The following is a 15,613-nucleotide window of genomic DNA, read 5'->3' as shown; positions in this document are numbered from 1 at the left end:
TTTGGAAGACGACCCTCCATCGTATAAACTGCTTTGGAAGACTAGGTCCACTGCTTTGGAAGACGGCCCTCCATCGTAAAATATACAAGTATAACTAGATTTGTTGTAAATCAAATCGCATAAATTAATTTGTATATTGGTCATTTTGAGACAATTATAAGAAATATATTGGTATTTTTCCATATCAAATGAGTATCACTATGGAACATATCTATTATATCTGGTTACATTAGTAACTTTAAAAGTGGTCCCGATAGTTAAGATATTACTAGAAAGTAACCTACAAAGTTGGATTTTATGATAATCTAATAAATTATATTAAACAAATGATATATACCTAATATGATCAATATAATATTAAATTCAAACTAATAAAAAGCAATTTGATTTACATACGAGTTCAAAAATATTTGCCTAAACAAAGATTCCATGTAAAACGAAAATACACTAGTAAAAACAATTTTTGAATGAAAAATATGAAATGTTAATAATTTGATCTACAAGTATTTTTTTCAAAAAACTAATAAATAGTTCATATACATTATAATTAGTAAATTGCTAATTTTAAATTAAAATTTATAGAAAAATAGTTTTGATTTTTATATGTTGGAAAAGACACCTGAATCAAAAAAATTATGTTGCTAAATAAAGTTTACAAATAATCATCTCTTCACTTTTATTTAAGGGCTAAAAATGCAGTGTTGTTCCTATAGATTTATATTGTAGCAACCTATCTACTATAAGATATAGTAAAAAATAAATAAGACGTCAATGCAAATAGAACATGTACGAAAAGAACTACTCGTGTGTTTGATCTAATTTATAAGTGCAGTTTGGCATGGCACAATATCACAAATTGACTTTGACCATTTATTTATTGATATTATATTTTTTACGATATAGATAGTATATGAAATATAAATTTAATTATATCAAGTTTGTATTGTAATAATTAAGAAATAGTTTCAAAGTTATTATGATTAAATGATTAATAAAGATTGTAAAGTCTGAATCTTCATATGTGTGGACCGAGTAGTAGTGTAGAATTCAATAAAGATTACAAGTGGACTTTGTTATGGTAATAAAAAAAGAAACCTAGAAGGGTATACAGCGATTTTTTGAGTTGCTGAGAAGCATTTTAGGAAAATCAATGGGTCGAAACATGATTAGTTTTTTTGGAAACATGATTATGTTTTTTTCCTTACAGGGCCACTTCAGGAAATAGCTAATTTCTGAACTTCGTGCTAATTTGGGAAATTAGGTCTGCACCACTAAAAGACGTGAACTTTTCAAAACTAGCATCGAAAGATTCAGTTTTAGAACTTGAGATAAGAAGCAAACAACAACAACAAAAAACCTAAAGTTTTGAAGACAGAAGCCTTCTACCATTTCTGTTAAGGGGGTGTTTAGTTTTCCTTTTATCCTAAAGAATTTTGGGTTTTGGTCCATCACTTTGCATAATGAAACTAAACACCATGTAAAAATTTTGGTAAAAATATGACTATTCTCTATTTTGGATTTTGGCCCTGAGAGGCAAAAAAAAATGCCCAAAAGAGCCTCATGAGGCTCTAATAAGGGCAATAAATTATGCATTTTAGATGGAACTAAATATAATCCTGAAAAATTTGGTATTTTACTTTTGTTCATTCCAATGTAGTTGGTCTTTTGCATTCTATGGGGAAAGGGTGTGTTTAGTTCTCTATGGAATGCAAAATACAAAATACCAAGTACTTTGAAATGATGAAATACAAAATGCAAAATTTTTTATAGGTGTGTTTAGCTCCATCCAAAATGCTAAAATTTTCAGGATCAAAAATACATGAAGCTGCTCTTTTGGGTTTTTTTTGCTCCTGAGGCCAAAATCCAGAATGCAAAATGGCAACAAATTTGCCAAAATTTTTGGATGGTGTTTAGTTCCGTTCTGAAAAATGATGGGGCAAAACCCAAATTTTTTTGGGTCCAAATAGAAAACTAAACAGGCTCTAAGTCACTGTTAGAGATAAGAAGAAAAAAAAGGTAACACCCAACTCACCCACACACCAGTCACCCACGCACGCACGCACATACAGCCCAGAAGAACACACGCGCCCGGGCCAACTCAGGCAGTCACGCACACGCAGCCCAAACCGGAGAAGAAGACAGGCAAGCCTCCCGGGGGCGCACCTCCCCGGCCAGGACTGCAGCTCCTTAGCATGGTGCACGTCTCTTCCATCTTTCCTCCTTTTCTCTTGTTCCATCTCCTAAAGCTATCGTTTGTTGAGTATGAACCCTTATTTCTTTGGGATTTTTATAGTGCTGACTCGAGATCAGAGGTTTAAGCAGGAGGGGCATAGATGCTACCCGAAGTTTCAGAAGGGCTGTACAATTGTTTCTCAGTTTGGAACGCTGACTTAACAGATATGGTAGAAATCTGTAACATAGTAACCTTTTAGTACTCTTTTTCTGAAGCTGAATCTTTTGATGCTATTTTTCTAAACTTTGGATCTTTTAATTCTACAATTCTATTTTTCCCATCTAATTTTGGACATGTATACCATGGTTCATGGGCCACGAGAATGGATGCAATCACCCACGGCGGCCCCGTCACACTCACAGACTCGCTGCCTCACACTTTCTAGCCTTCTAGGCCCAACACCACCCCCGCACTCGACCTCGGCAGTCACGCACTCAGCGTGCGGCGTCGAGGACTGTACTGCAGGTCCTCGCCGCCGTTCCTCCTCCTTGCTTTTGCGCCGGATAGAAAGAAACGGGGAAGGAGGTGTTCGAACCCCCCAAATTCCAAACCCTACATTCCCGTCCGCCTCCGTCCGGTCCGGCCTTCGCTGGGCGCACTCGTCGCCGTCGCAACATCCCGCCCCTCCGAGATCGTCTCGAGGTGAGCGCCGCGCTTCCGTCCTCTGCCCGAACCCTCTCGAAACCCGCATCTCACCTTGGTTGCGCCGTGTGCATTTCTCGCCCGAAAAATGATGATAATAAAACAAAACAAAAATCTTGCTATAACCGTGGATTGATAACGTTTTAGCGCGTTTCGGGAAGGCGTTTGTTGCGGCGCGATGGAGCTCTCGAAGCAGGCGCAGGCGCAGGCGCGGGGCAGCGGGCCGGCTTCGCGACCGTTGTCCTCGGCGGCCCTCAATTCCAAGCAGCCCGCGAAGCACGCCATGGCTGGCCCTGGCAACTGGGGGGCGCAGGTGCCGACCAGCGGCTACCTGATCGTGCCCATGGGCGGGCAGCCGGCGCAGGTTGGTGCGTCCAGTCCCAACGCGCCACACCTTCCTGGGGCGAGGCCCGCGAGTAGGGTGTCCTTGAGGCCACCGCAGCAAGTGCTGAGTGTCCAGCCGACTTTGCCAGTGATTCGGGCATCACCAGCTCCGTCTGCTGTGGGAAAGAAGGTGGCGGCATCGCCCAAGGTTCAGATGTTGAAGCCTTTTCCACCTGCTAGCAAGGGTTCTGTGCAAAAGGGGCCTCTACTGAAGGAAAATCCACAGTTGGTTGACTCTGAGACCGTGAGATCAAAGTTCAGGGAGAATCTCGCTGCTGCCTTGTGTGTGGATTCTGATCAGCAGATTGTGCAGAAATCTGCTGCAAATATTTCAGCTTTTGGATCTTCCTGTGAGTACAAGCATGCAGACGGTGGTACATTGCAGAAACCAAGCACATGCATAACCCTGAATGAAGGTAAAGATTCTGGTGCTGGCCCCAAATCTGTTGCTAGCATAACCGAACAACATGATACATTAAGCGGTGGAATTTTGGGATCAAACATGGCCATCAAAGTGAGTAGAGATGCACAGGAACAATCAATACATATTTGTTTGGAAAATGATGCATCAGGTAACAGCACTGTTGCTTCAGATGAAATTTTGCAACGCAATGGGCCTTTCTGTGCTCCTGACATTGTCATTGGAGCTTCTGAATCCAGTTCACCACTTAATTCAAAGAGAGCCACAACTTCTGATACTGATGATGGGGTTACTGTACCTCTGAATGAGCCTGAGTTTAAAAGAACAAAGACTTCAGATGGTGTAACATGGGAACAGAAGGATATAGTTCTAAAGGGGCAATCTTTGGCACTTAGAATTGAAGAGGATCTGTTCCAACTATGTGGAGGGGTGAGTAAGAAATACAAGGAAAAAGGTAGATCACTTTTGTTTAATTTGAAAGATAAAAGCAATCCTGTGCTGAGGGGACAGGTCTTATCTGGTGAGATTACACCCAAATGTCTATGTTCAATGACTACTGAAGAACTTGCTTCAAAGGAGCTTTCAGCTCGGCGGCTGGCTAAAGCTGAAGAGCTTGGTAAGATGGTTGTTCGTCCTAATAGAGAAGTGAACACTCAACGATTGGTAAGGAAAACACATAAAGGTGAATGTCATGTTGAAGTGGAGGAGACTGATAGCATTTCGGCCGCGGATGAGCTCAGAGGTGATTTGCTTTCTCATATTCCATCAAAATCTATTGAGGGTCGAATAAAATCTGATGATGAAGTAAGTGTACACAGGGGAGACATGGAACCTGATAACACTGTGCAAGATGGAATTGCTGGGATTGGCAACAGTAGTCTCTTGAGTAAGTTAGAATGCATAGCAAACAAGAAGACTGCTTTCATTCAGGAAAAAGTGCATGACATGAAGTATACAGAGAATCTTCCAGAAATCATGTCTCTGGATGATTTCGTGGACGCCCCTGATTCTGATATACCCTTAGAATGCCACTCCACTGAAACTGCACAAGATGATCCTAATTTTACTGATAGAGCTTTCCACACGTTGAAGCCAGAGAAAAATCATATAGGGGAGGGTAATGCTGCTCCATCAGAGTTCGAATTCACATATGTTGCACCATCACCACGAGATAATTGTCGGGCCGGCGTAAGATCACCCAAAAATGGACCAATTCGCATCTTGAGTCCGGCTAAACAACCTATGGGAGGTTTGTTAATAAAATCTTCCCTTGAAAAGATGGATGCTGAAATACCTGATACTGGATGTGCTATGCAGTCAAAGGCAATTTCTTTATGGGAGGGAACAATTCAGTTAAATTTGTCTTCATGTATAAATGTTGTAGCTATCTTCAAAAGGTTTGTTTTTCCTATGTTGCTTGTAATTAATGTAGGTGATTAACTAAAACAATATAGCTCCCATATTTTAGCAAAACAAAAGAACATTATGATTTATAACACAGATTAATCCCCCTTTTATATATAAGCTTGTATGCCACGTTCCATTTTCTAAAAATGCTTGTCCTAACACACATCTTAACATTCTGTTATCATATCCTAACTCCCTCTAATGTTTCTATGTTGCAGTGGTGAAAAGCCATCAACAAATGAGTGGTGCCGCTTTGTTGAGATCAAGGGAAGAGTGTGTCTTACTGCTTTTCAAGACTTTCTTGAACAACTGCCTAAATCCAGGAGCCGCGGTGTAACGGTAACTTATTTCTGTGCTTAGTTTCATATATCTCAAATGGTGATTTTCGTTTTTACTAAAATTAGTATTTATCAGTTGGCCTACATCCTTGTTGGTTTTGAAATACATTCTTTCTTGTAGTTGTAGTAGTTGCCGTGAAGCATTTTTTTATTTAACCTTTAATAGGTGTTTGTAATGCCACTGAATGCATATTCACCCTACCTGTCAATTTGTGCTTAGGCTCAAATGTATCTTCATTGAAATCAGTGAGTTCACTCACAGCCTGAGAATCCATAAACTGGATGATTGGTTGTTACCGTACTTTATCCAGTTCTGATCAACATGTGTTGCATGTTGGAAATTGGATTACCTTTTTTCTTTCAGTCTTCGCACCAAATACATATCTATACCTACTAATAAAAAGGTAAAATTTCAGTCTGCCTTTTTTTTTTCTGCCTGCTCCTCTCCTATCGCGTCCAGATCCTCCCTGCGCGAGCCTAGGCCTATGGCCCCGCGTGAAACGGTGCCTCGGGTTGGTTGGTGGGCACCTGCCGTCGTAAGTCGCTCATGTCATATGCCACCAGATCGCGCCGCCGTGGGTGTAGGCGGAGGCCGACGAGGAGAGGCGGTTGTAGCCGCTCTCGCTGGTGAGCGGAACGTCGGCGGGGAGGAGTCGATCGCAACAGAGCGGGCAGGTGGCGCGCGGGCGGACGAGCCAGGCATCGATGCAGGCGTGGTGGAAGAAGTGGTGGCACCGCAGCTCGCGCACCTCCTCGCCGTCGCGGACCGGCAGAAGGCACAATCTGAGTCCGTCTCTGCCGCCTTCTCCTCCTGGCCCTGCCCTTGCCTGCGGCGGTAGCTTAAAGATGAAGGCATCAATAGCAGTAGTCTGGGCCTGGAGTTGCAGACTTTGGTCTCTAGATTGGAGAAGAGTAGCAGGCGCTGGCTGACGCCCGAACAAGCAGCGGTGCTGCCGCCTGCAGCAGCACACCTTGGCCCGCTCACCGCAGCTACCTTGAGAAGCAGAGTGCACCATGAGATCCTATGAATCCTACAGAGATCAGGGTGTCCCAACGAATCCTGTGAGATTAGATGCCCAAATGGCAACTTTTGATTTCAGTTTCAACTGGAATCTATATAAAGGGGAAAAATAGTGGAAGGAATTTGGCCAAACTGGTGTCTTCGAGATTCGATTCTGACTTGATGTGTGGACGAAGCATCCGGCGACGCCATGTACGATGACCAACGCGGCGGCTCACCTTGCGACGACTGAGGGACTCGAGCTTGGAGCTTGGGACAGGGAGGGCCAGAGAGCTTGGGACATAGAGGGCTGGAGGACGCCGATGGTCGAGGGCCAGCTGGCGGGCGCACGGCCGTCATGGAGCCATGGCGCATGGGTCACGGCCAGTGCTCATGGCCGCCGCCAAAGGGAGAGGAGCATCGGGCAGGCACACACGCGAGCGAGTGCATCATCAGGAACGAGAGCAAGTGGGCCTTTCACACGTGAGCTGAGTGGGCTTCCGCAGGCCGAATGTGAGAGAGACAGACGAAAAATGGCCCAGACAAAAAATGAGGCTGAAATATTGTCTTTTTATTATTAAAGATAGATTATGTATAGATATTAGCTATCGCATAGCAACGTACGAGACAATAATATAGCCCTTCCAACCATTAGCGCTTCCTAAAGAAGGAGCGTTCATACTTCACACCACTCCTAATTTGAAACAAAACCATCAATTATATTTAAGCTTTCTTTTAGTTCATGGATCAAACCATAAACTCACATCTTGAGTGATTTGTTATCTAGATCGGTATGAATAGATATACTCCCAAGCTATATGTATATACCAGTGCAATTCTTATAGAGGGGCAAAAAAACATGAATAGTCAAAATAGATCTCCCTCGTAATCATCTATGGACAAACAGATCTCTAATATTCGGCAACGAAACTCCTAGCTGACTTATATGAAAGATTAGAATTACAATGTGGGGAGAAACAAGGATAGCATTCCCTGGTCTTCTTTTTTTTTAATAACTTTGTTTCTCCCGTTGCAACGCACTAAGACACCAAAAGAATCTCTCAAGGTTATATTTAAATTTGATACAAATTAAATAAGATATTGTCATATTTATATTATGGACATCATAGACATCGTAAAATAAATTACAAATTTCAAGATTTATAGAAAGGATAAATTATAAATAGAAATTATATCATTACCACGGTCCCTTTCCATTAAGGTTTGAAAGCTTGTTTTTCATCCGTTGCAACGCACGGGCATGTTTTGCTAGTTATTATGTAAATGCAGGTGCTGTTTTCTGTTTATCCTGTATTTGTTGCATTGTTTGGGTACCCCCCCCCCCCCAACCCACCCACCCACACGCACATTAGCACCACAGAATGCGCTTAACATGTTTCTCTTGAAGAAATAGTTTGCTCGACCTTGCTATGCGCAGTAAATACCGTCCAGAACAGCACATATATAGGTTCTTACAAAATAACAAATTGGAATGACCAGAAGCGGTAATGACTTACCCTGGATCATCTAATATTAAATTCAGAAACTACCTGGTTACCTTCATTTTGAAATATACTATGTTTACGACAAGCTAATTAGTTATTTTTAAACTGATTAGCTTGTCCTAAACTTCATATATTTAAAAACGTTAGGAGTATTACAATAAGCATTTTTTGCATTGCAGCTATACTTTTCTCACCTACTTTAAAATTCAGGACCACCTACTGCATGTGGGTTCTACGTTTAATTGGTAATTATGGCAGAAATCAATTCCTTGAAATTGAATCTTGAAACAAAGAAGAACCAAGCAACCATGCTCCAAATTGCACAGATAGATGTGCACTTGCAAATTGCTTGTCTGGAGTCTGCAGCAAAAGACCAACACCACAATAGGCAGCTTCCCAAAAGGAGTACATATAAGTCTGTTAGACCTGGTTGGCCCTTGTTAGAGTTAGTTTAATACTATTTGTAGTAATACTATTTAGAGTTAGGTTGTGGCACTGGAGTTTCTTCAACTGCTATTCTTTTTTATCGTAAAACCAAATGCTTTTGGCAACGAAGCTGAAAATATATGTTCATCTCCAATAGTTTGGTAAAACTCACTTGCCAAATTTTGTGATTTGACAAGTTGCTAAAACATATGGCAAGTGAGATTTTCTTCCGTCTCCAACAGTTTGTCAATTGGGCTTGATAAATTTAAAAAGAAGACCCACAACCAACAACCAAATCAACTAATCTGCTGGATAGCAAGTTAACAAATATGGGCGCATGGTGCTGCTGGATGGCAAGTTGCCAAAAGATGGCAACCCATTTACCAAACTGTTGGAGTGATTATTTTCTACTTTTGCCAAATAAACAAGAAATAGCAAGTTCATTTAGAAAACTGTTGGAGATGCTCGGAACTTAGAGTGGACCTTTATATGCTTTTATCATTCATTTATCACTATTTGGAAATGTAGAGTTAACTGGAAAATAAGTAAATAAAACAAAAATAAAATGGAAGGCCTTGGTAAGAATATGTATGTTTGGTCTCAGTATTTGGACTGTCACGGTACTATCTGAGTATCTGATCTTACATGTTGCACTGTATCAGCTTGATTTTGATTTTTTTTCTTTTGGTTCTTACATGTGGAATTTTCACTTTTTATGTTAATAAAAAATCAGAACTTTCTCATGCCTGAGCTCGTACCATCTATACCTTAATATAGATTTACTTATATTATTATCATGTTTAGGGTTTAGGGAGGCTTGCCTCAATTTTCCCCTTCCCTAGACCCCACTCATGTGGGAGCCTCCAGCACTGGGTCTGCCCTTTTTTTTAGAAGTTACATATATATGCTAACTTGGTTACTAAAATTGTCCTGTAGCCTTTTCTTTGGTCTAGCTCTTCAGAATGCGTTCTTTCCTTTTACTATCATTTGTTCTGCAGGTAACTGAGTTGCGTTGGAAGGAGGGTTCTCATGAAAGTGTTCAGCAGCAATTCATGCAGGTCCCTGTTCTCAATTACTTATTATCATCTGTTACCACTTTATATGGGTCCAGTAGTCCAGCTCAACACTAACAACAACTTACATTCCTGCAGACAATTGACTCATATATTGCAGATAAGAGAGTAGGACTCGTAAAGCCTGCCGAAGGGGTGGATCTCTACATATGCCCTTGTCAAGGGAAGACAGCTCAGGTTCTCACGGATCACCTGCCAAAGGAGCACTCGGGCATCCAAACTGTGACCGGAGGAGTACCTGTTATTGGTGTCTTTGTGTGGCAGAGGCCCCGTGTTTCTACCCAAACACCCACAAGGCATGAGGGTTCCAAGGTTCAGTCGTCTATGCCCATCTCAAGGAAGCAGCAGGCTGTGATTGCTTACTACTTCAGTGCCCATGTCTCCCCAGCTTACCAGATCAGCCTCCCATTTTGTCGACCCCAATGAGCATCATTGTCTTGAGTATGATGCTACTGGCGATGTTCCTCCGGGCTTTGGCCAAGGCATCGTCAAGGATGACAATGACCTTCCTGTATATGATTGTGCTAGGATCTCAAGCAGATCCCTGTCCCCAAATGAAGCTATGCCATATTCCTACCGTTGGCAGCAGCATGGGCAGGCTCATTCTCCTTCTCCTCCAATGGACTTAGTCAGGCAACTGGTTCGCAAGTATGGCGGAATGTATGATTCAGCCGAGCCTTGGGACCGCAACCATGATGACCTACCAGAATGGGATCCAAGCTTCAGTGGTCGCCGGTATAATGCAACTCAGCAGCAGCAGCAGCAGCTTGTGCTGCCAAGCCCCTTGTCCCAGGTTTACACTCTGCCACAGGAACATGCCATGAACGTGCAGCAGCGGCCCTGGAATCACCCTGCTGAAGCTGTGTCCATGCAGCCTGGCTGGCGGCAGTTCAGACCTCAGTGGCAAGACATCCCGCAGCGGACCAGGTTAGCTGTGGAGCCCGACGTGGGTGTGCCCACTGCCCAGGACGACCTCACTGAGAGGAGCCAGGGAGCCATGGCTTGGAAGTTGGAAGCCACACTAGCAAGAAGTAGTTGATCGTCTGTGACTCACATTGCTCCGGAAATCCTGAACGGAACTTCCTCATACTTGTCACAGTTTTATGCTAGGGGTGAGACTCAAATGATGAGGTAAGTAACTTGTCATTAAGACTTCAGCAGGATGTCTATGAAGGACCGCGTACTCTGTTCTGATGTAAAAAAAGAAGAAAACCCTGTTTCTGTTGTTCTGTGCTATTTCTAACGTTCGTGCTGTGCGACGGTTTGGATTTCCATGTCTACTAGAAACGATGTCCACGTTTGGTTCTCTCTCTATGTAGGAAGAAAATTGCCTGATTACGGTTATTCCATCTTTTTTCCCCCCATTTACCATCTTGTTATGGTCATTGAGACCGGTTATCTGAAGGCGGATGTAGGCGACAGCAAAACTGAAGTCCAGGCTGCCGTTCTTCAGAACCTCCAGCTGGTGCGGCCTGGAGGAACTGTTCTAGAAGGAGACTGCCGTGTGTTTGGTTGGAGAGCGGGGCAAGCTTGGGTCGGAGCGAACCCGTTTCCGTGGCTGTTTGGTTGGAGGATGGGAGGGTTGGGTTGGCTCTAGAGTGGAATATTCCTCTCAGATGCGGGTTGGACTCGTCCGTCAAAATCTGGCAGACGGAGCCGCTCCAGCCGGGTTGATGTTCACCAAACACTGAATTCCTTCAACCAAACCCTAAACGGAGCCGCTTCGTTCCCAATTTTTCAACCAAACACTAAAATCTGTCCCCAAAATCAAAGTGCAACCAAACACTCTTTTGGGTTGGCTCCGTCCTAAATTAAGTTGGATCCAACCTAACCCCCCCAACCAAACAACACGGGCCTTGTTTAGTTCACCCCGAAATCCAAAAAGTTTTCAAGATTCCCTGTCACATCGAATCTTGCGGCACATGCATGAAGCATTAAATATAGACGAAAATAAAAATTAATCACACAGTTTGACTGTAAATCACGAGACGAATCTTTTGATCCTAGTTAGTCTATGATTAGACAATATTTACCACAAACAAACGAAAATGCTACAGGAACTAAACAAGGCCACGGTAGGAGGCGTAGAGCATCCTCTGGCCCCGGGAACGCGTCAACCAAGCATTTGCTCCGAGCTGCCCGCGTGTCCCTGGCTCCCTGCCGACGTCAACCCGACCTCCGGTCCGGCTCCGGCACCACCGCACCGCAGAGGAAAAGGCAAACGGCCATCCCGCACGCGTCCCTACGACCCCACTGCCTCGCTTTGACGCAGCGGCGCTCCACCGACAGACAGATTTTTTTTTTTGTACACTTCCGCCGTCTCCCGGGCAAGATTACGTACGGCGTCCGACCGACAGGCTGAAATCCGCGTGGCTTTGCTCCCGATCCTCTGCTATTGCCGAGGGAGGGATCGCGAGACCGAGACTCATCTCAACATGTCTGAGGTAGCATCTCTATTGGAGTGGGTCACCAGCTATAGACACAGACAGCAGGCAGGCACACGCACTGACGCGTAACTGAAACGAAAATGCCAAGTGAAGCAAAGCAACGATCCGGGTCCCTCACTCGTCGACCTTTTTCTCTGGTCCGTTCTCGAACCGTGACGCTTTGTAGTTGTAGGCCAACTACACGCACTTTCCGGAGCTCAACAAACCGAGATCGCGACGCCTGGACAGGCCCGTTACACCACACACAGCAACAACTTCCCAGGATCAAAGCAAAGCAGTGACAAAACAACAGATCGCGACGCCTGGACTCTCTGTAGCACCATTTCCAGTTGCTTAAGCAAGAGGGGACATCAGAAAGTGGCTCCCCACCTACTCGTTGCTCGAGTAACTTGCTGTGCTCCCTAATCACATGCAACATGTAAAAGCACAGCGAATTTCCGTCGGTACAAGGAAGAAGAATAAAACAATGCTTCCCATTACAGGCACGCACATACTGTATGCATTGGTCATGCACCTAGACGTATTCTACTAGTATACTCAACTACCCAATCATGGGATACAGCAACGAACGAACGAACGAATTAGATTATGCAACTGTGATTAACAATAATAGCAAGCGTGCTATCAGTCGAGGCGCATCATGTCCCTGTGGAAGGCGTCGACGGCGTCGGCGGCGACGCACTGCGTGATGAGCCTGGCGCCGGGCTTGTGCGCGGAGGGCCGGACCAGGATGCACGTCGCGATGTAGTCGAGGTTGGTGAGCGGGACGACGTGCACGGGGCAGCCCCACCCGTAGTCCACCTCCGCGAACCCGAGCCGCGACCAGTCCGACACCAGCAGCGTCCGGTAGTCCGACGTGATCCGGTACGGGTCCACGCCGCCGGTGTCCCCCGCGCTCCACCGCGCGAACTCCGCGGGCAGCCGCTTCTTGCCCTCCCGGATGAGCCTCACCACGTCGTACACCGACGCGTCCGCCACGGCCTCGGCCGCCGCCGACACGCGCATGATGTAGTAGCAGTTGCCGTAGAACCCGCCCGGGAGCGGCGCCGGCGGCTTGCCGTCGCCGAGGCGCGCCAGCGCCGGGCGCGCGTTCATGGCGAAGCACACGTGCACGGGGGAGCCCGGCTCGAACCTCGCCGCGCGGGTGCGGGACTGCCACGCCTTGGCGATGAGCACCTCGAACGCGCTGCACCGCTGCTGCCCGCCCGTCTGCTCCAGGAACCGGGACTTGAAGTGCTCGATGTAGTCCGTCGAGATGTCCATGGCCAGGTACTGCAGCCGGAGCTCCGTCGGGACGGGGAGCGCGCCCACCGCCGCGCCGGGAGGGTTCGGGATCGCCTCGCGGCCCCACGCCGGGGCCACCAGCGGCGCCGCGTGCCCGCGCGCCATGTCACCGACGGCCGTCATGAACTGAGCCGCGCCCGGCCCGTCCGCCACCGCGTGGCTGAACCGGAACCCGACCACGAAGCCGCCGCACGCGAACTGCGTCACCTGCATTGCGGATTCACATCGCAATCGATCAACCAAACGCCATGGCCGACGAGCCGTTGACTTCTCTCCTCTCAAGAACCAACCAATTGCTGGCGGAAGGATTTGGTACCTGGACAAGGAGGATGAGCGAGTCCTCAGGGAGGGGGTCAGATTCGGGGGGATAGGTAGGGTGCGGGAGGAGCTCGTCCTTGGGCACCATGAGCGGGTACTCGAGGTAGTCCACGTCCTCCAGGGTGCAGCTGGCCGAGGCCTCGATGAACCACACGCCCTCGCCGGTACAGTCCACCACCAGCTGCCCCTCGTCCGCCGAGACCGCCAGTCTCCCGGCGATGGGGTAGTAGCTCACCAGCGCGCCGGCCAGCGCGCGCTCAATGGCCCTGGCGGGCGCCTCCGCGTCAGCTCGGCCCTTGAAGACATGGAGGGACTCGATGAGCGCGCGCTGGGTCGGGTAGCGGTCGAGCCAGGAGAGCGGGAGCTGGCCCCGGGGCGTGGGCGCCGACGGGGCCACCACCCGCTGCGCCAGCCGCGTCACGGTGGCCGCCGCACCCGTGCTCCTCATTTTGGTGGCCGCTCGCTCCCGGTGAGGGATCTGGGCCGCGGCGGCGGTGGACTGGCGGCGGTGCGTGCGCGCGCTGGCTGGCTGGCTCACCTGGGAAGCAAGGTACAACCGGTACCGGGTTTTATAAGGTTTTCTTTTTTTTTTTGGTAAAATCGTGGTGTTGCCGCTACGACTAGGGCTTGTTTAGTTCATCCTAAAAAAAAAAGTTTTCAAGATTGTCCGTCACATCGAATCTTGTGGCACATGTATGAAACATTAAATAGACGAAAACAAAAACTAATTACATAGTTTAGCTGTAAATCACGAGACGAGTCTTTTAATTCTAGTTAGTACATGATTAGATAATATTTGTCATAAACAAACGAAAGTGGTACAGTACCGAAAACTTTTTATTTTTTGAAACTAAACAAGGCCTAGTTGTGTGCGTCGGCCATAGTGGGTTTGAAAAGGATTACCCACCGCACGATGCAACGGTGAAGCAACTAGATGCTGCCATAGCACATCTACCTACGTTTGGTTGGGGCTGTTAAAGTTTAATAGATACTATACTAGTTTTGTTTTATTTAATAATTAGTGTTTACTTATAGATTAATTAGATTTAAAAAATTCGTCTCGTAAATTACTCTCTAGCTATGTTTTTAGTTTTATAAATAGTATATATTTATTACTTCATGCATTTATCCAAACATTCGATATAACGGACGATAAACTTTAACAAAACAAACCAAACAGGATCTAAGGCATATCACGAACTACTTTGGAACATGCTTGCAAATGCCTTGCAACACTAGCTAAACTGGGCCTTGTTTAGTTCATAAAAAAATTTGCAAAAAATTTCAGATTTCCCGTCACATCGAATTTTACGTCAAATGCATAGAGCATTCAATATAGATAAAAATAATAACTAATTTTATAGTTTGCTTGTAATTTACAAGATGAATCTTTTAAGCCTAATTAATCCATGATTGGACAATATTTTTCAAATACAAACAAAAGTGATATAATGTTGATTTTGCAAAAAAAAATTTGAACTAAACAAGGCCTTGTACTTATGGCATGTTTGGTTCCCCTTGCTAATTTTAGCCAACTAAATTTTAGTCACTTTAGTAGCTAAATTTTTAAATAAACTGACTAAAAAAGCTAAAATAGTTTAGTTCCACTAGTTACCCAAGAGTAGCTAAAATAGCTTTAGTTGATTAAAATTTAGCAAGGACAAGCAAACATGCCCAAAGTTTTGGTTACTTAGTAGGTTATTTTGAGTTAGGTCTTGTTTAGTTCGTGAAAATTTTTGAGTTTTGCTATTGTAGCACTTTCGGTTTTATTTAACAATTATTATTTAATTATACACTAATTAGGTTTAAAAGATTTGCCTCGCAAATTATAGGTAAACTGTGCAATTTGTTATCTTTTTTATCTGTATTTAATGCTTCATATATGTGCCGCAAGAATCAATGTAACGGGGAATTTTGAAAAATTTTAAGAACTAAATAAGGCTTTAGTTCACCTGGTTTGAGTCTTCGAATAGAAACTGTGCTTGCCCTCGTATTATTTGCTATTTGTTTTTTAGGTAGCAGAGTACTCCCTCTATTTTAAATTATAAGTTATTCCAAGAATTTTAGAGAGTCAAAGCACTAAATTTGTAATATAAAATGGCTATCTATGAAAATATAATTAAGAAAGAATCTAA

The 15,613-nt window shown here is 44.9% G+C and overlaps 2 protein-coding genes and 1 pseudogene across 2 annotated transcripts; 1 reads left to right on the top strand and 2 right to left on the bottom strand.

Moving 5' to 3' along the window:
* LOC8065056 lies at window positions 2,611–10,773 on the top strand (annotated as a pseudogene).
* Window positions 5,681–7,508, bottom strand: LOC110430840 (E3 ubiquitin-protein ligase RNF165-like). Its single transcript, XM_021448916.1, has one exon. It carries the CDS (start codon window positions 6,439–6,441, stop codon window positions 5,971–5,973), a length of 471 nt encoding a protein of 156 aa, XP_021304591.1. The 5' UTR covers window positions 6,442–7,508; the 3' UTR covers window positions 5,681–5,970.
* LOC8065055 (acyl transferase 7) lies at window positions 12,155–14,035 on the bottom strand. Its single transcript, XM_002437180.2, has 2 exons — window positions 13,477–14,035; window positions 12,155–13,367 (listed from the first exon to the last, which is right to left on the bottom strand). Exons 1-2 carry the CDS (start codon window positions 13,924–13,926, stop codon window positions 12,501–12,503), a joined length of 1,317 nt encoding a protein of 438 aa, XP_002437225.1. The 5' UTR covers window positions 13,927–14,035; the 3' UTR covers window positions 12,155–12,500.

The sequence above is a fragment of the Sorghum bicolor genome, chromosome 10 (assembly GCF_000003195.3).
Source record: "Sorghum bicolor cultivar BTx623 chromosome 10, Sorghum_bicolor_NCBIv3, whole genome shotgun sequence".
NCBI lineage: Eukaryota > Viridiplantae > Streptophyta > Magnoliopsida > Poales > Poaceae > Sorghum > Sorghum bicolor.
Note: the sequence above shows the minus strand (reverse complement) of the source record. Positions and strands in the feature narration are given on the sequence as shown.

What these genes read in the sequence shown, in the direction of transcription:
- LOC8065055 (XM_002437180.2), bottom strand. Translation starts at nt 13,926, where the DNA reads ATGAGGAGCACGGGTGCGGCGGCCACCGTGACGCGGCTGGCGCAGCGG. An exon ending in CGCTCATCCTCCTTGTCCAG is followed by an intron (nt 13,368 to 13,476) that starts GTACCAAATCCT and finishes TCCGCAATGCAG; the next exon opens with GTGACGCAGTTCGCGTGCGG.
- LOC110430840 (XM_021448916.1), bottom strand. Translation starts at nt 6,441, where the DNA reads ATGGTGCACTCTGCTTCTCAAGGTAGCTGCGGTGAGCGGGCCAAGGTG.